At 40.8% G+C, this 27,690-nt stretch overlaps 1 protein-coding gene and 1 long non-coding RNA gene across 2 annotated transcripts in view; one reads left to right on the top strand and one right to left on the bottom strand.

The window, feature by feature from the left end:
- The window catches only part of LOC141084058 (uncharacterized), a 93,610-nt gene that overhangs the window by 32,173 nt on the left and 33,747 nt on the right, over positions 1-27,690 (top strand). The gene's annotated exons all lie outside the window — the stretch shown is intronic.
- SLC12A1 (solute carrier family 12 member 1) overlaps positions 8,207-27,690 on the bottom strand; it is a 179,863-nt gene continuing 160,379 nt past the window's right edge. The window contains exons 21-26 of the mRNA XM_073568454.1: positions 23,556-23,681; positions 20,785-20,896; positions 20,399-20,485; positions 14,425-14,560; positions 12,343-12,410; positions 8,207-9,869 (exon numbers count right to left, since the gene is read on the bottom strand). Of these exons, the coding sequence (XP_073424555.1) occupies positions 9,734-9,869; positions 12,343-12,410; positions 14,425-14,560; positions 20,399-20,485; positions 20,785-20,896; positions 23,556-23,681 (665 nt within the window). The 3' untranslated portion in view covers positions 8,207-9,733. The remainder of the gene's footprint in view (positions 9,870-12,342; positions 12,411-14,424; positions 14,561-20,398; positions 20,486-20,784; positions 20,897-23,555; positions 23,682-27,690) is intronic.

Below are 27,690 nucleotides of genomic sequence, written 5' to 3'. Positions count from 1 at the left end.
TCTTAGTGACACTCCTATTTTCTCCACCTCTCCCCAGTCTCAAGATGTTCCTGACTATGTGGCTGATTTTTCTGATGTATTTAGTGAAAGTCCGCGTCTTTGCCTCATAGGAGTTATGACTGCACAATTGAGTTAATGCCCGGTTGTAAATTTCCCAAGGGTCAGCTTTTCAACTTATCGGTACCTGAACATGATGCTATGCGATCTTATATCAAGGAATCACTGGGGAAGGGTCATATCAGACCATCCTCTTCGCCTTTGGGTGCTGGGTTTTTTTGTGGCCAAAAAGGATGACTCATTGAGGCCATATATTGACTATCGTTCCCTTAACAAAATCACTGATAAATATCATTACCCGTTACCCCTGATTTCTGATTTATTTTCCAGAGTTAAAAGTGCTTGTTGGTTTACCAAACTTGACCTCAGGGGGCGTATAATCTTATTCGCATCAAGCACGGGGATTTATGGAAGACGGCGTTTAATACTCCGGAGGGACATTTTGAGTGTCTGGTGATGCCTTTTGGCCTCACTAATGCCCCTTCCGTCTTCCAATCTTTTATGAACAATATTTTCTGGGACCTTGTGGATAAGTTTTTGATCATTTATCTGGATGATATTTTGATTTTTTCCAGTGATTGGGATTCTCATGTGGAACATGTCCGGACTGTGTTCCGGATTTTGAGGGAAAAAACTGTATGTTAAGGGATCGAAATGTCTTTTTGGTGTACAGAGGATTTCATTTTTGGGATTCATTTTGTCCCCGTCTGCTATTGAAATGGACCCGGCCAAGGTACAGGCCATTTATGATTGGGTTCAGCCCACTTCTCTGAAGGCTCTTCAGAAGTTTTTGGGTTTTGCTAATTTCTACCGTAAATTTATAAGTAATTTTTCTGGTATTGTTAAACCTCTGACGGATTTGACCAAAAAGGGCGCTGATGTGGTGAATTGGTCTCCAGAGGCAGTCTCGGCATTTCAAGAGCTTAAGCAGAGATTCACTTCTGCTCCGGTTCTACGGCACCCTAATGTTTCACTCCCATTTCAGGTGGAGATAGATGCTTCTAAGATTGGTGCAGGAGCCGTTTTGTCTCAAAGAAATCCGGTAACCTCTAAGATGAATCCCTGTGCCTTCTTTTCTCAAAAATGTTCTCCATCTGAACGTAACTATGATGTGGGGAATCGGGAATTGTTGGCCATGAAGAGGGCATTTAAGGAGTGGGGACATTGGTTGGAGGGAGCTAGACATCAAGTTGTGGTCCTCACCGATGACAAGAATTTGATTTATCTTGAATCAGCCAAGCGCTTGAATCCTAGACAGGCTAGGTGGGCCTTGTTTTTCACGCGTTTTAATTTTGTGGTCTCCTTTCTTCCGGGCACTAAGAATGTTAAGGCGGATGCCCTTTCTAAGAGTTTCTTTGTGGATTCTCTTGATGTGACCGAGCCTACTACCATTCTAAATGAGGGTGTAGTTCTTTCCACCTTCTCTCCCGATTTGAGACGTGCCCTGGAGGAATTTCAGGAGGATAAACCTGAACGATGCCCTATGGGGAAATTGTATATTGTAATGTCTGAAATTCATTGCTCCGCGTTGGCTGGTCATCCAGGTATCTTTGGTACCAGAGATTTGGTGAGTCGGTCTTTTTGGTGGCCTGCCTTATCTCGTGATGTCAGGAATTTTGTGCCGTCCTGTGGGACTTGTTCTCGGTTCAAGCCCTGTTCTCATGCTAGTGGTTTATTGATGCCCCTGCCAGTGCCGAGGAGGCCATGGACCCATATCTCAATGGATTTTATTTCTGATTTCCCTGTCTCTCAGAGAGTGACTGTTAATTGGGTGATCTGTGATAGATTTTCTAAGATGGTCCATCTTGTACCACTCCAAACTTGCCATCTTCTTCTGAGTTGGTGCCCTTGTTTTTACAACAAGTGGTTTGTTTGCACGGGATTCCTGAGAACATTGGGTCGGACAGAGGAGTCCAGTTTGTTTCCAGATTTTGGAGAGCTTTTTGTTCCAAACTGAGAATTCAGTTGTCTTTCTCCTCTGCATTTTATCCTCAGACCAATGGGCAGACTGAGAGAACAAACCAGACTTTGGAGTCCTATTTGAGATGTTTCATATCTGCTGATCAGGATGATTGGGTCTCATTTTTGCCCTTGGCCGAATTTGCGCTAAACAATAGGGCTAGTTCTGCCACTTTAATGTCTGCTTTCTTCTGTAACTTTGGGTTTCATCCTTGATTTTCTTTGGGGCAGGTGGAAGCTTCTGCCTGCCCAAGTGTGGATTCTGTGGTAGAGAGAATGCAGCAGATTTGGGATCAAGTAGTGGATAAGTTGTCCCACTCTCAGGAAAAGGCCCAACAGTTTTCCATCCAGCATAGGACCATTGGTCCCTGGTTTAAAGTGTGTGATATGGTTTGGTTCAAACAAAAAAGGAAGCACACTGTAGCGCCATAACATGCAAAAATGAAAAATAAATTGCATTACTGCATTAGAAGTATGAACAATTGAGAAAGTTTAGCGCATAAAATGGTCAAGTTAGGTGTACCTGGAAACCACGGTAAGGCATTTCTCGTTTTCCAGGACCCTATCTATGCCAATCCTCACTAAGACTGAAGTCTCCATCTGAATGGAAACCTATGAAAAATCCTCTGTTTAGACTGAAGTCTATATCTTTGTGGAGGGGAAGTGGCCCTGCTTTGATTAAAAACGTCTCCGGCTAACAGGTGGAGTGCTCAGTCAGAAGGTAAATGAATATAAATTTCAAAAACTGACCGTCACATCCAAGCATAAGCATAGTGTGAACAGGTGCTTAACCTAGAGTCACCAACTCATATATATTCAAACAAAAAAGGAAGCTCACTGTAGCGCCATAACATGCAAACATGAAAAATGAATGGCATTACTGCATTACAAGTATGAAAAATTGGGGAAGTTTAGCGCATAAAATGGCCAAGTTATGTGAACCTGGAAGCCACGGTAAGGCATTTCTTGTTTTCCAGGACCCTAGCTATGCCAATCCTCACTAAGACTGAAGTCTCCATCTGAATGGGAACCTATGAAAAATCCTCAGTTTAGACTGAAGTCTATATCTCTGTGGATCCTCCTCGGTGACCCATTCATAACAGGTATTCTTAGATTTTTTTTTCTATTAAATGTACATGCAAATAAAGAGAATAAGAAAAGTGAACAAAAGATCAGTAAACTCTTCATAGCGCTCATGTAGAATGCAGTGAGCTGTACATGCCAGCACTGATCTAGTTGATATCCTCACTCGGCCATTACCTGCAGGATAAATATGCTGTGCTACAAGGTTCATGTTCTGATTTGTGTTCACTATATATATGACATGAGCTAAGCCTTGCATTGGATTAGGGCTGTCACATTATACTGGATGAATATGGATCTGGACCACTTATCTCGAATAATAGGCATAGCCAAAAAGGAAATAAGAGCACAAAGGTCAAAGTCCATTCATCTGTCAGGTACTCTTTTGTAAAACTTAATGCTCAATTTACTGGTTACTATCCTTTTTATACCTTGGCTAAAACGGTAAATCTTCAAAAATATTGTCCATAATGTTAATCATCCATGTCCACTTAGCATAGCCGGCCAGCTAAACGCTTCTCAGAAGCCACAAGAATGGGCAGCTATATTTGAGAAACATCTGCAGAAGCGGTTTTATAGATGTAAGACTTACTAAAGTTTTGTTTGTTTTTGGATATGTGTTTTATTTTAGTTATAATGTAAGCCAATGAGATCAAAATGTTTTTGCTGGTTTTAAAATTAATTGAATTTACTAAAGTTCCATATTTATGAAAGTTCCAGCATTGGTCTGATTTTAGCAGCCCTGTCATTATCTCATCAACTCCACTTTCACATTATGGTCAACGCACTCAGAGATGTTGTATTCTCCCTCCCATGTTTTGCTGACATAAGAAAGGAACGTTACATTCAGGCTTAGTTCATTAGCCAAGCCCCATTTTCCATCATAGCTGATCCAGAGACAGAAAAGTAGGTTGACTTCGCTAAGGGTTTGTTCAGATGTGGCGCTTTTGCAGCGTTTTTTTATTCTGCAGCCTAACCTTCCCTGTTGGCAGTAAAAAGAAAACCGGTATATAAAACGCATGTAACTTTTTTCCTGCTTTTTCTTTTCAGGTGCAGATTACATGCGTGATTTGTCCACAGTACATGTTTAATAAAATTAGTTTTATTCACCAAAAACACTAAAAAAATGCTGCAAATGTTGCGTTTTTTTGCAGCGTTTTTGAACTTTCATTGCTTTCTATGAAAGAAAAAAGCTGCAAAAATGCTAAAAGTATTAACATGCGGCAGACTTCAAAATCGATGAAGTGCTCAGCTTCAGTCAGGAAGAAAAATAACAATCATTCGTTCACATCATGGCACATCCAGAGGTAGGTAAATGGGTTGCCTTAGCTAACAGAGGTGAACATAAATTCCTTTAAAAACCGCTTTTAATATTCATGTTAAAGGGAATCTGTCACCCCTTTTTTGAGATATCATATAATGATATCATTCAATTGTGTGTCACATAAGGATTCTCTAAGTACTTTTGCTTCCCCCTGACCCCGCACCTTTCATGCATAAATACCTTTTTTATATCGGTTCAGATGTATGTAAACTGCCACGGTCCGGTCCGATGGGCGGGGCTTATTCAACTGCCCCCCCCTCCCTGTCTTGCTCTACACAAGAAGAAATGCATATAGCAAGACAGGAAGGGGGGGAGCAGGTGAATAAGCCCCGCCCAGCGGACCAGATAGCGGCAGTTTACATACATCTGAATAGATATAAAAAAGGTATTTACGCATGAAAGGTGCGGGGTCAGGGGGAAGCAAAAGTACTAAGAGAATCCTTATGTGACACACAATTGAATGATATCATTATATGATATCTCAAAAAAGGGGTGACAGATTCCCTTTAAAAAACAACTTCCCAGTGAAAAACAGGCCAATACCCAAAATACAAAAAATACCGACCAGAAAAAAATCTAGGCATACCCTACAATAGGCCTATCTGTCAGCATGCCTTGCTTTGGAGGTTTGCACCCTTGAAGAAACGATTTTTTGACGCCCCCACTCAATGAAGACTCACCCTCATTCCCCTAACTCACCCTGACAATGCAGGTGGGTAAACAATTAGATAGAACAGAGATGAAGGAAGCAAAAAAGCTGGTCATAAAAATTGAAAAAACTAAATAAGGTAAAATCATTCCATATCACTGCTCCAGAAAGATATCTAAAGCAGAAAAATCATCCCTTATAATTCAATGACCTCCAAGGTATGCCTAAACCAATGATAAAATAGAGACATAAGAATACATCCCATGCATCCTAATCAACAGATGACAACATAGACAAGCTCTGATCCCATCACTTGTCATACATGGAATATACCCTAAGAAACCATCCTAAACAATTACATCAACATTCGGCATATTGAACAGGCTTTGATGCCCAGCCACACACAGTCCAATTAATGCATAAATATTCATAGAAGTCACTCATGTATAGGATGCGCCCTGACGCATGCTATCCATCTCCACCTGGCATGCTGACAGATAGGCCTGTTGTAGGGTATGCCTAGATTTTTTTTTCTGGTTGGTATTTTTTTGTATTTTGGGTATTGGCCTGTTTTTCACTCGGAAGGTGTTTTTTAACATGAATATTGAAAACTGTTTTTAAGGGAATTTAATTTGACCTCTTTTTGATTTAATTCCTGGAATAATTGAATTTGTTCAACTGTTGCCTTAGCTAACCAACTGAGCCTCATAACCAGCCCTTTCATCACTTTCTGAAATATAGAGAGGGGGGAGTTCTGTGAGTTTGCTGGAACCAATGCAGAGAGCAAGATCAGGAAAATTGTGAAGCTTTTATAATGAAACTCTGTAACATACCTTAACAGAGAACTCTGCTTTCTATCCTCTTAAATGACACTTTTTCCCAATGCCTTATGATCTTATTATCATCTACTCTGAAAAAACAGCTATATTCTGTGTTACTTAGACAAGACAAACTGCCAACTCACTGTGATGTCATGTGAAACTGTAGATAATGCTATATAGGCAGTGGAACGGGAGAAGATAGAGGAGCAGAGTGATGAAATAGGCAGAGGAAGGCACAGAAAGATCGTGCTGAGCTTTCTAACAAGTCTTTTACCTTAACTCTGCTGCTGCATCTCTCTGTATATAAAAAGGCATAAAGATACGAAGAGCAGGAATCCAAACCTATGTGCTGTGTTGTGTATGGGAGAAATCGCAACAGCTTGTCTTCTCTCACTTGCTGAGGGTGGATTGCAAATTAGACATAGAGGTTTCACAGAGGAAAACTAGTGACAAATTCAGGATACAAGTATTTAAATATCCAGAAATAGTGTTAGAAATCTATATGTCACTACAAAAGCATTGTAAAGTGTTAGAGAAATAATCAAGGCAACACAGAGTACACAAATACGGAGCCAATGCAGAGACACATTGTGGTGGCACAAATATTGTCTGTGTGCTCATAGTAACCGGCAGCCACTTTGTGCATCTTTACTGTACATACCCACAGTTCTTCCAAAATGTAATCCCAGCCAGTGTGGTAAAAGGTGAAAATGGAAACAATGCTTCTGTTCAAATAACAATTTATTGGACACTATAATATTGATTTCATTACTCGAATTAAAATGCTGATTGTTATTTTTTCGTATTGTTCTGATGAATAAAAGTTTGCTACATTTGATATATGTGACAGATTTCCAATTCCATATTTATTCCCTCTATTAGTTCTTTAAATAAATCCAAATCATTACAAAGCATTATAAATGGGCAAAAATCAACATATAGAAAACCACAGATGTGTGAACAAAGAAGCCTTAGGTATATGGAAGATTTCAGGATCTTTAAAATAAATTATTTATATAGATTTATTTATCTTTACATACATTCTTACGTCTAGAGCTGAATTAGGAGGACTGAGGATAATATAGAACATTTCTGTGTTTCCATCAACATACACTCACTGGCCACTTTATTAGGTACACCATGCTAGTAACGGGTTGGACCCCCTTTTGCCTTCAGAACTGCCTCAATTCTTCGTGGCAGAGATTCAACAAGGTGCTGGAAGCATTCCTCAGAGATTTTGGACCATATTGACATGATGGCATCACACAGTTGGCGCAGATTTGTCGGCTGCACATCCCTGATGCGAATCTCCCGTTCCACCACATCCCAAAGATGCTCTATTGGATTGAGATCTGGTGACTGAGGAGGCCATTTGAGTACAGTGAACTCATTGTCATGTTCAAGAAACCAATCTGAGATGATTCGAGCTTTATGACATGGCGCATTATCCTGCTGAAAGTAGCCATCAGATGTTGGGTACATTGTGGTCATAAAGGGATGGACATGGTCAGCAACAATACTCAGGTAGGCTGTGGCGTTGCAACGATGCTCAATTGGTACCAAGGGGCCCAAAGAGTGCCAAGAAAAAATTCCCCACACCATGACACCACCACCACCAGCCTGAACCGTTGATACAAGGCAGGATGGATCCATGCTTTCATGTTGTTTACGCCAAATTCTGACCCTACCATCCGAATGTCGCAGCAGAAATCGAGACTCATCAGACCAGGCAACGTTTTTCCAATCTTCTACTGGCCAATTTCGATGAGCTTGTGCAAATTGTAGCCTCAGTTTCCTGTCCTTAGCTGAGAGGAGTGGTACCCAGTGTGGTCTTCTGCTGCTGTAGCCCATCTGCCTCAAAGTTCGACGCACTGTGCGTTCAGAGATGCTCTTCTGCCTACCTTGGTTGTAACGGGTGGCAATTTGAGTCACTGTTGCCTTTCTATCAGCTCGAACCAGTCTGCCCATTCTCCTCTGACCTCTGGCATCAACAAGGCATTTCCGGCCACAGAACTGCCGCTCACTGGATTTTTTTTCTTTTTCGGACCATTCTCTGTAAACCCTAGAGATGGTTGTGCGTGAAAATCCCAGTAGATCAGCAGTTTCTGAAATACTCAGACCAGCCCTTCTGGCACCAACAATCATGCCACGTTCAAAGGCACTCAAATCACCTTTCTTCCCCATACTGATGCTCGGTTTGAACTGCAGGAGATTGTCTTGACCATGTCTACATGCCTAAATGCACTGAGTTGCCGCCATGTGATTGGCTGATTAGAAATTAAGTCTTAACACACAGTTGGACAGGTGTACCTAATAAAGTGGCCAGTGAGTGTATAACATATACTGTAGTTCATAAGTTGTTTGAGAGAAACTGTCATCAGAAATAACGTTAATAACCTGCAGATATGAGGTTAATCAGCAGGTTAATAGTGTTACTAACCTGCCCGGTGCCTGCATATAGCCCAATACAGCAGGGAGAAAATGAAATTTATTCTCCCCAGCAGCATTCTGTTTCAGTCATGGGGGGCAGCGCCGGTGCCGGTTCAGTCACCGCTCTGAGAATACAGAGCGGCGGCTCTAACTGCGCCCCGGCTGTGACTGACAGCTGGTCCTAATGCAGGCCAGGATCAGACAGGATTGGGGGTGTGGTTACAGTGGCTGCTTTGTAATCTCAGAGCAGTGACCGAACCAGCGACAGCGATACCCCATGACCGAAACAGAATGCTGCTGGGGAGAAAAAAGTTAATTTTCTCCCCACTGTATTGGGCTATGTACAGGCGCTGGGCAGCATAATAACGTTATTAACCCTCATATCTGCAGGTTAATTACCGTTATATTTGGTGACAGGTTCCCTTTAAATATTAAAGGGGTTGTCCGACCTGATAAAAGAATACAGTCACTCTGTGTGACTGCAGACTTCTGGATCTTGACAGCGTGTTATGTACACGCTGTCTGGATTGCAGGTGGGAGCGGGCAGTCATGTGACCACAAGTATGCGATTTGCATACTGATGGCCACATTCCAACTAGACGTGCGTTGAATCTCAATCCAAGTGAACTGAGAGAAGCCAATCACAGCTAGTTGGCATGTGATCACATGTGTGCAAATCATATAATTGCAGTCTCTCTCACTGACAATACCGGTGGATCCTGACAGAGTGCGCACCGCACACACTGTCAGTATTTCCACATAAAGTGACTGCAGATTTTTATCAGAAGATCGGACAACCCGTTTTAAAGTGAACATGCCAGATGATTCACGATGCCTGTACCATGAGCAGAAGGAATCAGAAACTGGCTTCTGAATTATAAATGTTTTACTCTGAAACGCTACAGCTAGACCGTCAGGTCTCTGTCTGTACTCACACGGGGGGGAGATAACTGTCAGTCTAGTGAGTGATTGCGGAGCAGCCAGCGTGGACAAGTTACCTCACCCCAGATTGCGCCTTCAACTAGGCTTTTATCTGAAGCACCAAAGTCTTTCAGAGTAAAACAGATGTTTGTTATTCAGGAGCTGACAGGTTGCCATACAGAGGCCGAAATACAACAGATCTAAAATCAAGATACCATATTGACTTCAATAAAATAGGACAGAGAATCGATTATGATTGTTAGACTATGAAATACAATTACATGTTGTTTGTGACAAATATAGTTCACCTGTTCTCTAGGTCAGATTAATCAGTATCGGTCATTTAAATCAGGTTAGATTGTCAAATAAGAAATAGCATTTTCACGATAAAAATTTATATTTCACTTTTTTTTGTTTTTTTACATCAATTTAAGACTTTTTTCCTTTTAGATACAGTAAATACAGGTACATGGAAATAGAACTTTTGTGTTAAGAATAAAAAGTCAGTACATTTTTGTGATTTCCCCTAACCAGTAGCACCGGAGGAAGATTTTTAGAGAGGATTTCTACCCATGCCATGTATAGGTGATCAGAAACTGTTCCTTTTCTTGCAACAGGGAGGCTCCTGTAAAATAGATAAAAATAGAAGATTATTTTAACATTTTTTAATAATTTGGAACCCATATTTATCTTAGATATAAGGTATGTACTTTTTATACTCCAGTTTATCTTATAAAAAAATAAAAAAAATCAACTTATATAATTTCAATTAATAATTCTGTCCTTGTAGTCTTATTCTGTAATTCTTTGTTGCTCCATTCTATCTGAACAATCTTCCTAAGCCAAAGACATCATAAAAATCAGAAAAGGCTGAATAAGGAGTAACACATACGTGTATGGTCAGTCTACATATGGTTTATTTGTTGTTTGTAACCATGGATACAAATAGATCTGCACAGGACCGGCATACACAAAGTACAACGAGATTTGTAATTAAGATCATCTACAACATTCCCACAAATTTTTAATTTGAAATGCGTTGGAATAGAAAAAAGAAGCGTATACATGTGTGCATAGCTTTAAGGTGTGAACAGATAAACCAGGTACAAATATGGTAATAAGAATTGGAGCGACTTACAGGTAAGATTTTTTTTTTTTACCATTGCTAATTAGTCAAATTAAGAGTAATTGATACCTCAGACAACACTTTAGTGAAAGGAGTGTCAGATGTGGCATGTTTACAGGATGGTGTCACGATTCCTCCTCTCAGTGTGGTGAGTGGCAGCACAGCCGTCCAATCTGGGGCAGGAGTGTCTGCACTGTCAGTATTGTAATAAACAGCTCAGCCATCCAATCTAAGCCTTGGGCATGCTGAGCTGTTATTGTGGTGAGTGACAATCCAGTTGCCCAATCAGGTTCTGGTCGTGCTGGGATTCCTACAGGTGTCTTCTGTACAGAATGGTTTCCAGGCTAAATATCTGGCTGTCTGATTTTTATCTCTGCCAGTTTGGTGTGTGTTTGCTGCTCTGTGCAGTGAGTTCTAGTATTTTGATCTTTGTTGACCGACCTTGGATTTGCCTAGCCCCTTTATCTTGATCCACAACTTTTTTGGAATTCTGACCCTGGACTGTGACCTGACTACGCCTTTGCCTTACTCCTCTGTGACAACACAGCATTTATTCTTAATTATGCCAGAAGTTTATTTAATAGGCCAATGAATGTAAGCTATTGTTCATATGAGTCTGAATGTTGACTTTTGATGTAGATTGAATTGATGTTTGTGAATTGTTGAATCGCTGCTGTTTACCTATTGCATCAATCCTTGCAGCTTATTGTCCTACTATCCTTGGAAAACAAAGGCACAGGATAATTGAATGTTCGTTAATATGTTAATAACCCATTGTATCGGTCCATATAGCTTGTTCTGCAAATATTGCAGGACAGACTATGCAGGTCATTTGAGCACTTGAACATTGTGAGATGATTTCCCTTCATCTTCCCCCAATCCTGTAGAAAAATGCTTGAATAAGAGCTGTGAACTATAAAAGGAGGATCTGCTTCTGTTTTCTAGCCTGCCACTACCTCCTCTCTGTGTGTGCCCGCCAAAAGCAGAGTGCCACTGGTTGGGGTAGTTGGCCCTGGAAGCCCGAAGTCACAGAAATTCCCCGCAAGCTAGCAGAATTGTGAGACTGTCATTTGCACCATCTTATGTACTTGCTCGGTCTGTACTTTGTTATTGTCTATTAGTAGTTGAACTAAGTATTGCCACAGTGCATTACCCTCACCCTGTGTTGTCTGAGTAGTATTCTGCCCTTGGGAAAGGAGTACGGACCGTTTGGTGGGATAAGCCTTGGTCCATGCAGTCTTTCTAATGACAGCCAGGCCAGCGGACAAGAGCACCCACTGACCCCTGTGTCTCCAGACCTTCTGTTTATAACGCACCCTACTGGCTTTCGACCTTGGACTCCCTGACTTTACAAAATTAAATGTAAAGAATAAATTAAGGCTATTTGTTTGTTTTTTCATGTCTGGTATTTTTCTTTTTCCTTGGTCAAATTAAGAGTCAAATTAGGATCGCCTTTCAATATCTAATCAATAGTGGTCTGACTCTCCACACTGAAAGGACTGCCTTTTTGGTAAATATATTCGTATATTTTCCATACAGTATATACTTGTAAATAACATATCACTTATTAATGTTGTTGTTTTTATGACTGCGCCATATACAGTGGTGCCTGACAGTTTATGTGCCTATATCACGATTATGTGGTTTTTCAGTAATGAGGGCCTATCGAGTGCAAACTTTGCTTAGAGCTTGAATTTGTCTCGGCATGGTTGTGCCAAAGGGAGAAGACCTTGAAGCCATGCAATGACGCATAGTTTGTCAGCATCAGCACTATGTGAATCTGCTGAATGACCTGTGGAAATAAGTATAGTTAAGGCATAACAATACAAAAGATGCTTAGATATCACATGCCATATAGTACTTTTTATTTTAATCTGCAAACTTAAAGACTAAAGGATCTGAATATATATATTATTTTTCACTGAACTAGTGTTTAGCCTATTGGTTGACCCAAAAGGTTTATCATACTTACAGAACAATGAGGTTAGCAGAACGAGAATGTTCCTGTAGAAGTTCATTAAGTCGAACTTGGCGATAGCTCTGCAGATATAAACATTCATGTCTTGAATTTGACTTGTAAAAATGTATAGTGCACATATAATTAATATATTGGCATTCAAAGTATAGAAGGTCTCTTTTTTAATTATTTCAATGGTTTCACCTTTCCTTTATGGGGATCTGTCAGCAGGTTTTTGCTGTGTAATGTGCAGACAGCAGGAGATAGAGGCTGAAACACAGAATTCAGAGAAGTATCACTTGTCAAAGTGCTGCTGTTGTTTACTAACTGTGAAGGATTTGTCACTAAGAGATTAACATTGCTGGACTAGCCTTTCAACTAAGCAGCTCACTGTCTATGGACTTTGTACACACAAAGCCTGGTGTGGGCGGGGTTAGCTTTCTCAGCTCTGCTTTATGCTAAATCTAAAAGCCCTGATTGTGTCAGAACTGCTGTACCCAGTAAACTAAGTGATACATAGATTCAGCTTCTCTTTGCCCACATTACTGACACATCCCTGAATTCTGTGTTTCAACTTCTATCTCCTGCTGTCTCCAGATTACACAGCAAAAACCTGCTGACAGATTCACCTTAAAGGGGTTTTCCCACAAAATTCACTTTAATCAACTGAAATTGGAATAATAATTTCCACAATTGAATGTGTTAAAAAAATGTTCCTCTGCTGAGATAATTTTAGAAATGTGTCCCTGCTGTGTACTGTGTAATGGCCGTGGCTGACCATACAGGAACATGGTCTGATCATACCACATCTCCTGGTCAGGGGAGGACGCAAAAGAGAATATACAGACATTACAGCACGGAATCGCAGTTGATTATTTCTGTGAAATAAAACATTGCTTAAAACCAGGCAGGGATATGCTTCACAGAAAGAATCAGCTACGATCCCATGCTGTCTTTTCTGTACACTCCTCTTTTGCTTCCTCCCCTGCCCAGGAGCTGTGGTATGACCAGTCCATGTCCCTGTACAGTCAGACACAGCCATTACACAGTACACAGCAGGGGCACATTTATAAGATTCTCTCAGAGACATTTTTCTTTAACACATCCAATTGTGGAAATTATTTTTATTCCTAGATCTATTAACAATATGCATTTTGTTTGTGGAACAACCCGTTTACTTATTTATTCATGCCAACAGCCTTTGCACACACAAAAATGGCAACGTTCCTTCGTGGCAATATGTGTGAGCCAAAACGCCACTATATTTGTGCAAGCACAGATTGCTGGCATGGATCAATATTTCACTGCAAAGAGTTCGCTGTCATCTGCCCGATACTGCTGATTATCTGATACAGATTGAACGGTTCCTTTTGAGATGGTGCTGCATCAACAAACTATTGATTGGAGAGGTGACTATCCCTGATCTTCCATATTGAACTGATTTTCTGCACATATACTGTAGGAAATGAGCTTTAGTAAGACAAAACCTGGAGAGTTATTCTTATTATTTATCAGTTGTTTGTAAATTCAAGTCTGCTTCAGCCCCTTATTTATTACATAACTGGCCCCTCTTCATCATTTCTCCAGATAACCTTATATACTTCCCTTTTACAGTGTATACATTTTAAAAGCAATAGACACTTCAGATATGATGAATGTGGTGTGGAGGTCTGTGAGTCCAGGATGCTGTCACCATCACTAGCTCTCATGTATGAGCATATTCGTACTGTTTTTTCACCTCTAAGAAAGATCTCCTCTCCCTTGTGCTCATAGATACTGATGAGGAGTGTGTATTTTAGCCCCTTCCTGCACGTGTGGTTTTTACAGTGGGCTCTGGCCTTCCCTTTCAGACTGCCTTGTGTGTGTGCTTTCCTCCCCATCTACACCCCAGTATTCTGATATACTACATCTTGATGTGACCTTGCCTGGCTGGAGATTTGGAAGCCTTCTCTTCTCTCATTCTCAAGACTTTGAAGCTTCTAATCTTCCCCTCTTATAAAGAGATGTAAAAAGCTGAGCATCTAGGGTCCTGACCAGTTAATATTGTAGACTCAAGTAATTTTCGGTGACAGTTATGTTATGCTAAAATTCACAGACCTTTTCTCGGAACTGTTCAAGTTCTGAATCTGTAATTTTCCATGGGCTTTCCCTTCTTATTTTCTCTGCAGTTGGTACATCACTGGCGCTTTCATGGAGTCTGTAGGGCTCAATCATCTCTTCAAAGAACTTCCAGCTATTCAAAAATGAACAATACAGATGTCAGTACGTTTCACCAAAAATTCTATTTTGACATTTTCTGATATATTTTGACAAATTGTATCAGTACACAAAATTATAATGTTACTAATAGTTTGGTAATAGACAAACGACGCAATATTCACCTACCGGCACTTACCTGGACTCAGTGCAGGTCATACCATGGACTCCGTTTACACCGGAAGGGAGACAACATTATTCCAGCAGCAACTGGATTGTCTGCCACGGTCAAGCTAGGACTGCTGCCATGTCATCACTGACATCACGGATGGTACACTATTGAAATCACCGGACCGCAACAGTCCGTCACAGGTCACAGCAGTCCTGCTGATGATGGATCGATATCTCCCAGTGTAAACACAGACCTTGAAGCAGCATGTACTGAATCCAAGAAAATACCAATAGGTGAGTATTGTTTTGTTTGTTATTTTATTTAATATATCAAGCCACCTGTAAAATACAAATTTTACCCGGACAACCCCTTTAACCTGGTAATTTAGGCTCTGTTCACATGAATTTATTTATCCTGAGCATTCCTGTTTCAAACGGAAGCAAAGTAGCATAATTAATTTATGTTGGACTGGTTTCCATTAAGTATTAGTTTTTTAGAAAGTTAAAAAAAAAACTTCAGTACGCAGAACTTTTCTTGCTTCCTAAAAATAAACAACAAACAGTAAAACTGATGGTCCCTTCATACATAAAGTCCCTGTGCTTCCTTAGACACAGAAATGCGCAGGATGCTTTTTCGGGTTACTTTTCTAAACTCACAAACATAACGTTGTGTAAAAAGTTTTATGAAGGAGGAACACTGCTTACATTTTGATTATGACTTTGTGTTGGAGGTAAAGTTAGTGTGTCAAATTTGCACACAGTAAAGATCATCCGCTCTTGCCATGTCTTAAGATACCTTAATAAGCAGGCTTGAAGGAGTCCTTAATGACTGGCCCTTTTTTAAAATTATTTTCCTCTCTGCTTTTCAGGAGCCGTAACTGTTTTACTTTTTTCACTGACATATCTGCATGAGGCTTCATTTACGCAGGGCAAATTGTATTATTTTTTAGTGCTCTATTGTGGCACATAGGGCCACCATCAGGGCATTTCTGCCCTTACTGTTATATGGGGCCCGGTGAACAGAAGTAAAGAGGGGGGGCTGGACGCAGTCCGGGCCCAGCCTTTCATGCTTCTGCTCACCAGGCCCCAGGGTATTATGAAAAATTGCGTGGGAATTGCAAATGATAATGTTTAATTGAGGGTGGAGGAGTAAAAGATCAAGTAGTGCGACTGGGTGACGGGGACAGCAAATGATGAATTGAAGGTGTGGGACGGGGACAGACATCTAATGATGCATTAAGGTGGGGAGAGCAAATAATGATGAATTCGGAGTGAGGGGCAGCAAATGAATTGTGGGTGAGGGGCGATGGATGGCAAATGATGAATTGAGGGTGGAGACGGGGGACAGCAAGTGATGAATTGAAGGTGGGGATGGGAGACAGCAAATGATAAATTGAGGGTGGGGGATAGCAAATGATAAATTGAAGGTGGGGGACAGGTGACATTGAATGATGATGAATTGCGGTGGGGGAGCGCAAATAATGATGAATTAGGGGTGGGGGACAGCCAATGATGAATTGAGAGTAGAGGACAGCGAATGATTTTAAAGCAAATAATTATGAATTGAGGATGGGGAGAGCAAATAATGATGAATTGAGGGTGGGAGGGAGAACAAATTATAATTAATTGAGACTGGAGGATAGGGGACAGCAAATGATAATGAATTGAGGGTGGGGAGAGTAAATGATGATGTATTTTGGGTGGGGGATGGGGACAGTAAATGATGATGAATTAAGGGTGGGGGAGAGTAATTGAAGAATCGAGTATGGGGAGAGCAAATGATGCTGTATTGAGGATGTGGGAGACCAAATGATGAATTTAAGGTGGGGAAGAGCAGTTGATAATGAATAGATGGTGGGGATGGGAGAGAGAGAGGACATGGCACAATGTGTTGGGGTGAAGGGGGCATGTAAATATAATGAATTGGAGTGGGAGGTACAGAGTGGGGGACATTGAGGATGTAGGAGTGTGACTGGTAATGAATTGGAGAAAAGAGTACAAGTTCTAATTAATTTATATATTTATTGGGTGGGAAAAGGGGCTATGTATAGTTAGTGGTGGCACAGTGGTGTATTAGAATTTATATTTGGGATAGTGGGTTGAATAATAGCTAATTATAGATTAATGGTGGGTGCACATCTGCATTCAGCTCAGTAGTGTAGAAATTGGGAAAAAGTGGGGAATGTGCTCTGTAAGTGGTGTGCTAAAGAACTGTGTTTTATTTTCTGCAAAGACAAGTCTTGGCTGGAAAACATGGCATTCTGCTCTGGATGAAGAAGAAAAGCAAAGATGAAGGGCTTCAACTATAGACTTCACTGGTGAGTCAGTGTGTTCCCTGTACTCTGACACTATACACTGTATACTATATACAGAGCTCCTGTGTATGATGTCACTGGTGATCCCTTTATTACATGTACACAATACACTATATACAGAGCTCCTGTGTATAATGGCACTTATGGAAATATTAGTGTTGTTTTTTTTATTATTGATCAGTATTGTAGTATTCAGTCACTATGTGGTGGTAATATATGGACTGGTCATGATGTGGTATTTGTTCCTTGTATGTGGTATTATTCGGTCACTATGTGGTGGTAATATGTGGTCTGTTAATGGTGTGATGGGTTTGTATTTTGTATGTGGTATTATTGGTCATTTTAAAAAATGTATGTGACATATTCCCTTAAATAAAACTAAATAAAAATATACCTAAAGAGAGTAAAGGGTATATTAAAAAATGTTTAATAGGTTAAATAAGAGTAGGGCTCTGCCAAAAGAGTCTACCTTATCATGGTGGCGGCTTAGAAAATCTTTTGGCCAAAACAAAAGCAGCTAGCTATGTATGTGATGTGGTGTTTGATGGGAACTGTTAACTGATTGGTAAGATGTGGTGCATAAGTGGATTTTTTTCCAGCAGTGGGCTGTAGAAGGTTCAAGGGGTGAAGGCGGAGCTGGGGTGGAGCCTGGGTGGAGTCTCAAGGGGTCCGAAAATTTTGCCAGTATAGGGCCCTGAAATTCCTGATGACAGTCATGATGGTACATATAAATGAGCAGCCTGTGTGGCCTTAACATGCTACCGAGGCTTGCAACATCTTCAGACTTTTCTCCCATCATGCACATATACAGCAGTTTGCAAAAGTTTTCACCCTCTAGGCATTTTTCGTGTTTTGCTACCTCACAACCTAGAATTTCACTATGTTTTAAGGGTATGTTTCCACTTGCCGGATTACATCTGGGTTAGCTGCGGGTTGAACGCTGCATACAGCTGCAGCGTGCAATCTGCAGTGTCCAGATGTTACACCATAGTGGATGGGATTTATGATATCTCGTCTCCACTATGTGTGCGAACACGCATCCGGCGGCCCTGCATTTCTGGACATGCGGTGCTTCTTTTTAGACCGCAGCATGTCTGTTTACCTTGCAGAGACGCTCAGTCTCCGCAAAGTAAATAGCCAACTCTATGTTATATGTTGCGGCGATTCCGGATGTGTTCATGAGCACATCCGTAATCACAGCGCGTACAGAAGGGGCGGTGCAGGGTTTCCGCTTCGTCCAAAGTGCAAGGAATGCGCATAGTGGAAACTCACCCTTAGGGTTTGCATCAGTTCATATAAACAACATGCCTACAACTGTGAAAATTTGGTATTTTTTATTGTGAAGCAAACAACAAATAGGACAAAATAACTGAAAACTTTAACTCCCATGTGTCCAACTGTGTGTATTTTATATGGTTGGTATTTTCATTTATCCCTGTCTGTCTTCCCTTGTTTGTCTGGTTAGTGTGCTCCTATACAAGTCAGCTTCCCACTACTTTGGATGGGAGAGGGGACTGAAAAGGGTAGAGTTAGGAGCATAGCAAGGCACGAGAACCCGGCGTATCCACCTTCAGGAGTAATCCAGAGAACAGGGATAGACCAGGGGGCCCCTAGTTCTAGAGACCTAGTTAGGTTCCAAAGTACCAACACCTTTGTGACACTTCCTTTCACTAAGCATGTGACTTATGAATTTAAGTGCTTGCACCAAATATTTTTAGGGGCATCATCGCAAAAGGGGTGAATACATATGCACATGTCAATTTTTAGTTATTTGATCCCATAAATATAATTTTTGCCTATATTTTTCTCACTTCACCAACATAAACTATTTAGTGCTGATGCATTACACACAAATTGGCTTACAAAAATATTTTGACACCGGTTGTAATGTAGCAAAATAGGTAAAAAGCCAAGGAGGGTTGAATACTTTCTAAAGCTACTTTAGGATGTAGTTGGTTTGCAATTCTAAATGGGGCTGTCAGCAGTTGATATTGTTGATTTCTTTGCCCAAGTGCATTCAATGTGGCAGAACATTCTTCAGACAACCTTCAATACCCTTATTCATAATGTGTCAAGGAGTATAAGGGTGGGTATTTCTGCACATGGTGCTCATAATCAATACTGAATGAGTCAAGATGTTCTGAAAATTTTGCTTCTATTTTTTATTATTTGAATATAATTAACATGTCTATCAATCCTATGATTTCCATAATTCTATCACTTTTCCTTGTCAGCATTACAATTTCAATATTGAGGACTGGGTATAGATAGATAGCTAGATAGATAGACAAACACTCCTCAGCATTGGAATTGCAACATACTGTTATAAACATATTTTACTTAATTTGTCTTCTGCAAGATCATAAAAGATCTTTGGGTAACAAATATATATTTTTTTCTTCACTGTTCATTTTTTCCTCTGTGACTGGGCATCTCTAGGATCCTCAGTTACAGGGAAAAACAACTTACTACAATTACAGAAGTCACTGTCAGCTCTGTTAGAATCCAGCACCTCTGCTATGCCAAACAGAAACCTGGCGATCATGTGATTGTAGGTTCTACAGAAGCATCACATTGCTGATGCTTTTCTTTACTGCATAAAGCTCATTGGGCAATAAGTAGCCAACAAAAGAGAAGACAACATTTTCAGTGGTGCAGGGTTAAAGAAAAGAATCAAATACCATTGGTCAGTATCATGTTAAAGAGAAAACCTCCGTGAGTTTATAGGGCTGTATGAGTTTCAGAAATAGTGGATCTTTTTTTTCTATAAATTTGTACAAATAATTGACATCAGTAAGATATTGCAGGTAACTGCATTCACTCGGATGATGTAATACCAGACATAGACAAGAGTGCTGTTTATGATTCACTCCATGTTGTTGAGATTTGAAAGATTAAGGGCTATTCCCATCTAATCCATGAATAGGTAAAATGGGAATACTTGTTTATATGCGGCGACCAGAGGAGATTAGTTAAAGAAACAATCTGTGTAATGTGGTTTCCGTAACTTCCAGCCCACTTGGGCGCACATACATAGGTATTATCCTGGGATTGAATGACACCAGTATTAAATCCCTTGGTCTTGCACACAAATGTTGTATTGGACATGTATTATAAACCACTGTTGAGAATAATAAAGAATTGTAATAATAACAAGAACAATGCCATTCTAGAAAAATAACAATAACTACATGGCTAATAAACACTCTACAACTTTACAGCCAATGTGCACACCATTTTCTACTAAATCCATGGGGCTCCTGTATAGCTATATTGGTAAATGAGTTTTATGTTCCTCCTGCATACCGAGATTTCTCTAGCCATAAAACAGGTAATAAAAGTTTTGTAGTTTGATGCAGAAAATCTGACAATATACCACTGTTACATACCTTTCTTTGCTTGGCTTAGTGTTAATGTCTGCAACAATATACACATCGGCAAATTTAATGCGGAACTTACTGAGAAGAGCGGCCATCCTGTGAAGATAAAGAATAAAATATGAATGTAATGTGCCTGTGGTTCCTAACTAATTTCCATCCAAATGAAAAGCTACAAGCATAAATTCTACTTCAGATAGGATATATTTTCCTTCCACTCGAAAAGACTTCCAAGAAGGAAAATATGCCTAGACCCTAGAGAAATAAATATATATATTTGATGAGTAGTTAATTAGAGTCTTTAAAAAGAATAATGAGAATGTGTTGCATTTACATAAGATGATTTTTAGTCTTTGAAGTTTATAAAATAAAGCTGGACAAAAGATGTACATAATTACATCAATTTTTCATCCTCGAGACGGTTCACTTTTCCACCTATAAAGATCCGCAGTTTACAATCCTTCCATTTCTTTCTCAAGGTCAGAATATGTGGAATAAGTAATGTCAAACCTGTAAAATAAAACAATGAATGCTTGGTGGGTACGCTGCAACCTGAAAACTCATTATGATAATTGTGACCTGAGTTACCCTCAAATTCTACCATATTCTACCCAAATTACTCTCTCTAGGGTGTGGAAGACAAAAATTCCAAACTGTGATTCCTTGTGTATTTTTTGAATCTAGATCCTCCATTGGTCTTGGATTACTGAGTGAACAAGTTGAGTTGTCTGCTGAACTTAAGTGACTGCCCTTTTACATTGGGTAAACACATTGGGGGTTGTGGGCCAATTGTTGATAAATGGTTAATTTGTAAAAAAAATAATTTTACTTTACAACATTGGTTACCATATTTTGCAGACTATAAGACACACCGGACTCCTTTTTTCTAATAAAATGGTGATGAGTCTTATAGCCTGCTTTTACGGTAGCTCACTGGGGGAGTGGGGTCCCAGGAAGCAGGGTTGCTGCTGCAGGAAGCTGGCGGCGCCAGGAGTGGGACAATAATGCAGGCCACGGAGGGGTGTTCAGCTGTGTGAAGCTGCGGTGAGCCCCGGGCTTTCACAAAATGTTTGGAGTCCTCACACTTCCTATCCTTTCAACTGCAATGGACTCCAGGAAAAGAGCTGCCGGAGGCGGCGAATACGCAGACTGAAATCTTGGGCACCTCCTGCGGCCATTTTCCCGAAGTCCACCAAAGTGAAAAGAATGGGAAATGTGGGGACTCCCAACATCTTGTGAAAACACCGGGGCCCACTGCAGCCTTGCTCCGCCGAACACCCCTATCTCCCAGCCCGGGACCAGCAGCATCTCCCCACTCTTGCCTCTGCCAGCTTCCTGCAGCAGCGACCCTGCCTCCTGAGATCCCACTCCAGCGCAGTCGCTCCTCCACCCCCCATTAAACTACGTTAGGATTATAAAATGCACTCCCATGTCCCAAAAAAATTTTTCCGGAAAAAAGTGCATCTTATAATCCAAATTTCTCATTTTGGGAATACCCCTTATGTTGTATGTCATTCTAGGTTTACATTATATACTGTGTTTCATAAAAGACAAGGAACTTTGAAAGTTTAGCTTTTACATTGGTAAAACACTTGTAACAAAGATTAGAAATGATTTATTCTTATCAGTAAAGATATGTTATAAAATATTTGCCTGTCAATGAAATGTCAGATTTCGTGTCTTTATAATCCTTTTGGGCAGTTTGTAAAATATATACTGTATACCGGTATTTGCCAAGCAAGTGATGAGTGAACATACGGTGAACATTTGATGTCGTTTAGAATATCTGAGAACCATGGCCCACATTACCTTTTATGTTTTGGGTTATTCAGATGTACTCTCTATTTAAGATCTGTGGTTTTTCCATATTTACAACCTTAGCTCTTTTTGGCAGATATAGTTTAACCCCTTGGTGTAATAGCCAGTTTTGACCATTATTTCCCACTTGTCTATTGTGTTCTGGGAGGCATGACTTTATTTGTTTTGGTCATGTGAGAATGATTAAGGGAGCTTAGTCTCCAGAAACGCGTCGAGATTCATACCCATTTGGTATTGTGCTGAAGATTTTTCCTCTATTTTGCAAGTTTTGTGAATAAAGAAATTTTTATCTTCACGAAATCGGTTGAGCTGGACACTTTTCTTCTTTTGTACCATTTTTGGGTACATATAACTTTTTGATCACTGTTTAATTCTATTATTCATAGTAGGCATGAACAAAAAACAGTAAATATAGGTTATGTTTTTTCATTTTATTTTTTACAGAGTTTATCAGAGTAGGGCAGGATCTGATTGGCTGAAGATCATATCAGACATGGTTTCCATAGAAACCTGTCGGCACCCCACAATTGTGCTCCGTGAATACCGATGGGTTGACAAAGAGAGCGTGATCCATTTGTCAGATTTCCTCACATACGGATGTCACTAGTCACGTCACAGTAACATCCAAGGGGATAAAATTCTGGCACCCATAACAGCCTGCTCCTTCTGCGGATGGCAGGACCAGCACTCCTATCCCCTTGCCATTTATCAGACGTAACTGTACGTCTGTTTGTAGTACATCACATGCAATATGGATGTACACTTATGTCCATTTGAGGGAAGAGTTTAAATGGAGCCTGTCATGTCGCATAATGCTGTTAATCTTCAGGTTACCAGCGTTATGAAGGTGCCCAACTGGTGTATTGAGTGTGCGGGAACTTTATTTGTCCTGGGAGTCGCTGGCTTTCAGTCATACAGGAATGGCCGGAGCAGTTATAGTCTCACTGCTCATTACACTGAGTGGTGGCTGTGAGCACGCCCAGGCGCTGATTGACAGCCGGCTCTGAAGTGCAGAGCGAGCTGTTAGTCAGTGCTCCAGTGCGCTTACAGCTTTTGCTCTTAGCGCTGTGAGCGGTGTTTGTAGCTTTGCTGGCACGCCTGTATGACTGACAGCCAGCGCCTTCCGAGAGGAATAAAGTTCATTTGTCCCTGGTGCCGAACTTTCAGTACACCGATCGGGTAACTTCATAACGCTATTAACCAGCAGATTAACCCTATATAGGTTAATAGTGTTATCGGACATGACAGATTCCCTTTAAGATTAAGGGTCCTGAGTTTTATGATATTTTTAGGCTATTGGTAAAGCGTACAGTTACATTTTACATACAAACTTTGTATCAGGTCGTCTTACCTCCATCATCAAACAGCCACCAGACATCAATAGTGCCCTTTCCTTGCTTCTTCTTAAATTGTTCACTCGCTTCCACCAGTCTCTGGTTATACTCGCCCATGTGCATTGGTGGAGCCGCACTGACTTCTGAAATATCAAGCAGAAATATTCGTCTACATTGTCAGTACTAGACAGCGGTCATTCCACTGTAGATGTCAGCACACTGCTGTAAAAAGCAGCATTAGCTTCTGAATTTCATTATTACATCTCATATTCAATGTCATGCTTAAAAAATGGAAATTTCAGCTGCGTAGAGCAAAGGAAATGGATTTGTCAAATTAAGAACAGGGCTGAGACGAGAGCAATGCAAACAGTTTAGGAAATGTCATCTTACATTATTTCACTGATGTAAGATCATAGCTCACATGATCTAAAAGTATTAAAAGTATCAATCTTGACTTCCATAATGTTTTCTCCTGCGATCCTTTGTCCTGTCTGTCACTCTCCATCATTTATTGGTAGGTTATTTCACATATTTTGCTTACAAAAGTAAAACCAAATTTACAAAATATTCCTTTTATTCCTTGTCAGATGGATTGTACATGAGATATCATAGCTTTTTAAGGGGATTTATACTTTACTCAATATGGTCCTATTAACATTTTGGTATTGTAGTCACTTCTAAAATGCCCTAATTGCTTATTTCATAGGCTGCACGGTATTTGTATCTCTTACATATTTTTCACATGTGCCAAAATCAAAACCTTCGGATTTGTAGTGACTGAGATCATCATTTCAGACGAAATGTTAGTAGAGACTACAAAACAGTACGAGAAGAGATATTCTGTTAGTAGTGTAAAAAAGCTGATCTTTAGTTTCACCTATCCACTGACACTACAGATTGGGAAGATTCTGAAGATCTTGAGTTCTTAGCTGAGCTGTAGGATGTGTCTGGCTAAAATAAAGGTTCAAGGGGTTTTCGGCTTTAGCATACTACCATAAACATATAGAATAACCTCTTACATTATGATGCGCTGCCCCTTTGCCATTAATGTCTTCTGCATGGCACTGTTGTTCTGAACCGGGCCGTGATGGAGGGGCATGCCATTGTCAGCTTTACCCATTGCAAAAACAATGGTGGCATCAAACCGTGATGTAATAGATTGTAGCTGAACGTATAATAACTTTGTATGTAAAGGTCTGTCAGCACAAAATGACTTTTCTAACCAAGCACTTCACATTGTAAAGAAGTATCCATAATAAAAATCATGCTTTTACAAAGTCTTGCAAACGTATTCACCCCTTTGGCATTTTTTGCATTTAGCTACCTCATAATGTGGAAGTTCACAGGTTTTTTTTTTTAAGGATTTACATCAGTTCATGTAAAGAGCATACCTACAACTGTGAAACAATTAACAACAAATAGGACAAAATAACTGACAACTTCAGTGTGCATAATTATTCACCTCTCAAAAGTCAGTACTTTATAGAGCCTTCTTATGCGGCAATTACAGCTGCAAGTCGCTTTGGATAAGTCTCTATGAACTTTCCCCATCTTGACACTGGGATTTTTGTCCATTCCTCAAGGCAAAACTACTCAAACTCCTACAAGTTTGATGGTTTCCCCTGGTGAACAGCAATCTTCACGTCTGACCACAGATTCTCAATTGGATTAAGGTCTGGGCTTTGACTAGGCAACTCCAAAAAATTTAAATGCTTCCTTTTAAACCCTTCCCGACCAATGACGCCACATAGGCGTCATGAAAACTGGTGCCAATCTGACCAGTGATGCCTATGTGGCGTCATGACTTTAAAGCCCCCCTGTGGGTCACTAAAAGGTCACCTGACCCGCAGATACAGGGGGCTTTGTTCTTCACTACAGGGGGCGTGGCTTCGCCCCCACATGGCTACGATCGCTCTAAAAGTGAAACAGCCAATCAGAGCGATAGTAATATTTCATCAATGAAAATTGATGAAATATTACAATCCAGCCATGGCCGATGCTGCAGTAGCATCGGACATGGCTGAAGACCGTGATCCGACCCCCCCACTGACTCACAGGGCCGATCGGCCCCCGATACCGACTGACAGCGGCAATGTGCCACCGACGTCAATCATCAGCTCCCCTCCACCTTCTCTAGGCTCCCGCCACCTTCTGACCCCCCCTCACCCCCCGGTACCTCCGATGTCCCTCTCCGGCTCCCAGTGTTCCGCGGTCCTGCGTCATGGGCGGCGCCATCTTGGAAAATGGCGGGCGCAGTGCGACCGCCGGCTACAGATTCATTCATTCATTTTGATCACTGTGATAAACTCTCACAGTGATCAAAATAGAATAAAAAGTAAATAAACTCCCCGTTTATCACCCCCATAGGCAGGAACAACTAATAAAATAAAGAAATTATTTTTATTTTTCCATTAGGGTTAGGGTTGGCAATAGGGCTAGGGTTATGGCTAGGGTTAGGGTTGGAATTAGGGCTGGAATTAGGGTTAGGGTTGGAATTAGGGTTAGGGTGGAATTAGGGTTATAGTGGAATTAGGGTTAGAACTAGGTTTAGGGTTGGAATTAGGGCTAGGGTTGGAATTAGGGATAGGGTTAGGGATGTGTTGAGGTTAGGGTTATGGTTAGGGTTGGGATTAGGGTTAGGGATGTGTTGGGGTTAGGGCTGTGGTTAGGGGTGTGTTGGGGTTAGGGTTGGAGTTAGAATTGAGAGGTTTCCACTGTTTAGGCACATCAGGGGGTCTCCAAACGTGACATGGTGCAACCATTGATTCCAGCCAATTTTGCGTTCAAAAAGTCAAACGGTGCTCCCTCCCTTCCAAGCAGCGACGTGTGCCCAAACAGTGGTTTACTCCAAAATATGGGGTATCAGTGTACTCAGGGAAAATTGCACAACAAATTTGGTGGTCTAATTTTTCCTGTTACCCTTGGGAAAATAAAAAAATTGGGGGCTAAAAAATTATTTTTGTGGAAAAAAAATGATTTTTTATTTTCACGTCTCTGCGTTATAAACTTCTGTGAAGCACTTGGGGGTTCAAAGTGCTCACCAGACATCTAGATAAGTTCCTTGGAAGGTCTAGTTTCCAAAATGGGGTCACTTGTGGGGGGTTTCTACTGTTTAGGCACATCAGGGGTTCTGCAAACAACGACGACCGCAGACCTTTCCATCAAAGTCTGCATTTCAAAACGTCACTACTTCCATTCTGAGCCCTTACGTGCGCCCAAACAATGGTTCACCCCCACATACGGGGCATCAGAGAACTCAGGGCAAACTGGACAACAACATTTGGGGTCCAATTTCTCCTGTTACCCTTGTGAAAATAAAAATTTGTGAGCTAAAAAATAATTTTTTGAGGAAAAAATGATTTTTTAATTTCACAGCTTTGCGTTATTAACTTCTGTGAAGCACTTGGGGGTTTAAAGTGCTTACCACACATCTAGATAAGTTCCTTGGGGGGGTCTAGTTTCCAAAATGGGGTCACTTGTGGGGGGTTCCACAGTTTACGCACACCAGGGGCTCTGCAAATGTAACATGATGCCCGCAGACCATTCCATCAAAGTCAGCATTTCATAATGTCACTACTTCCCTTCCGAGCGCCGATGTGTGCCCAAACCGTGGTCCCCACCCACATATGGGGTACCAGCGTACTCAGGATAAACTGGACAACAACTTTTGGGGTCCAATTTATCCTGTTACCCTTGTGAAAAAAAATTGTGGGCTAAAAATAATTTTTTTTTTTAGGAAAAAAAATGATTTTTTATTTTCACGGCTCTGCGTTATAAACTTCTGTGAAGCACTTGGGGGTTCAAGGTGCTCACCACACATCTAGATAAGTTCCTTGGGGGGTCTAGTTTCCAAAATCAGGTCATTTGTGGGGGGTTTCCACTGTTTAGGTACATCAGGGGCTCTGCAAATGTAACATGATGCCCGCAGACCATTCCATCAAAGTCAGCATTTCAAAATGTCACTACTTCTCTTCCTATCCCTGACGTGTGCCCAAGCAGTGGCCCCCCCACATATGGGGTACCAGCGTACTCAGGACAAACTGGACAACAACCTTTGGGGTCCAGTTTCTCCTGGTACCCTTGTGAAAATAAAAAATTGTGCACTAAAAAATAATTTTTTGAGGAAAAAAAAATATTTTTTATTTTCACGGC

This window comes from Dendrobates tinctorius, unplaced genomic scaffold, assembly GCF_039654945.1.
Source record: "Dendrobates tinctorius isolate UK_male_01 unplaced genomic scaffold, ASM3965494v1 ptg000022l, whole genome shotgun sequence".
NCBI classification, from domain to species: Eukaryota; Metazoa; Chordata; class Amphibia; order Anura; family Dendrobatidae; genus Dendrobates; species Dendrobates tinctorius.
The sequence above is the reverse complement of the archived record's forward strand: the minus strand, read 5'-3'. Positions and strand labels throughout refer to the sequence as shown.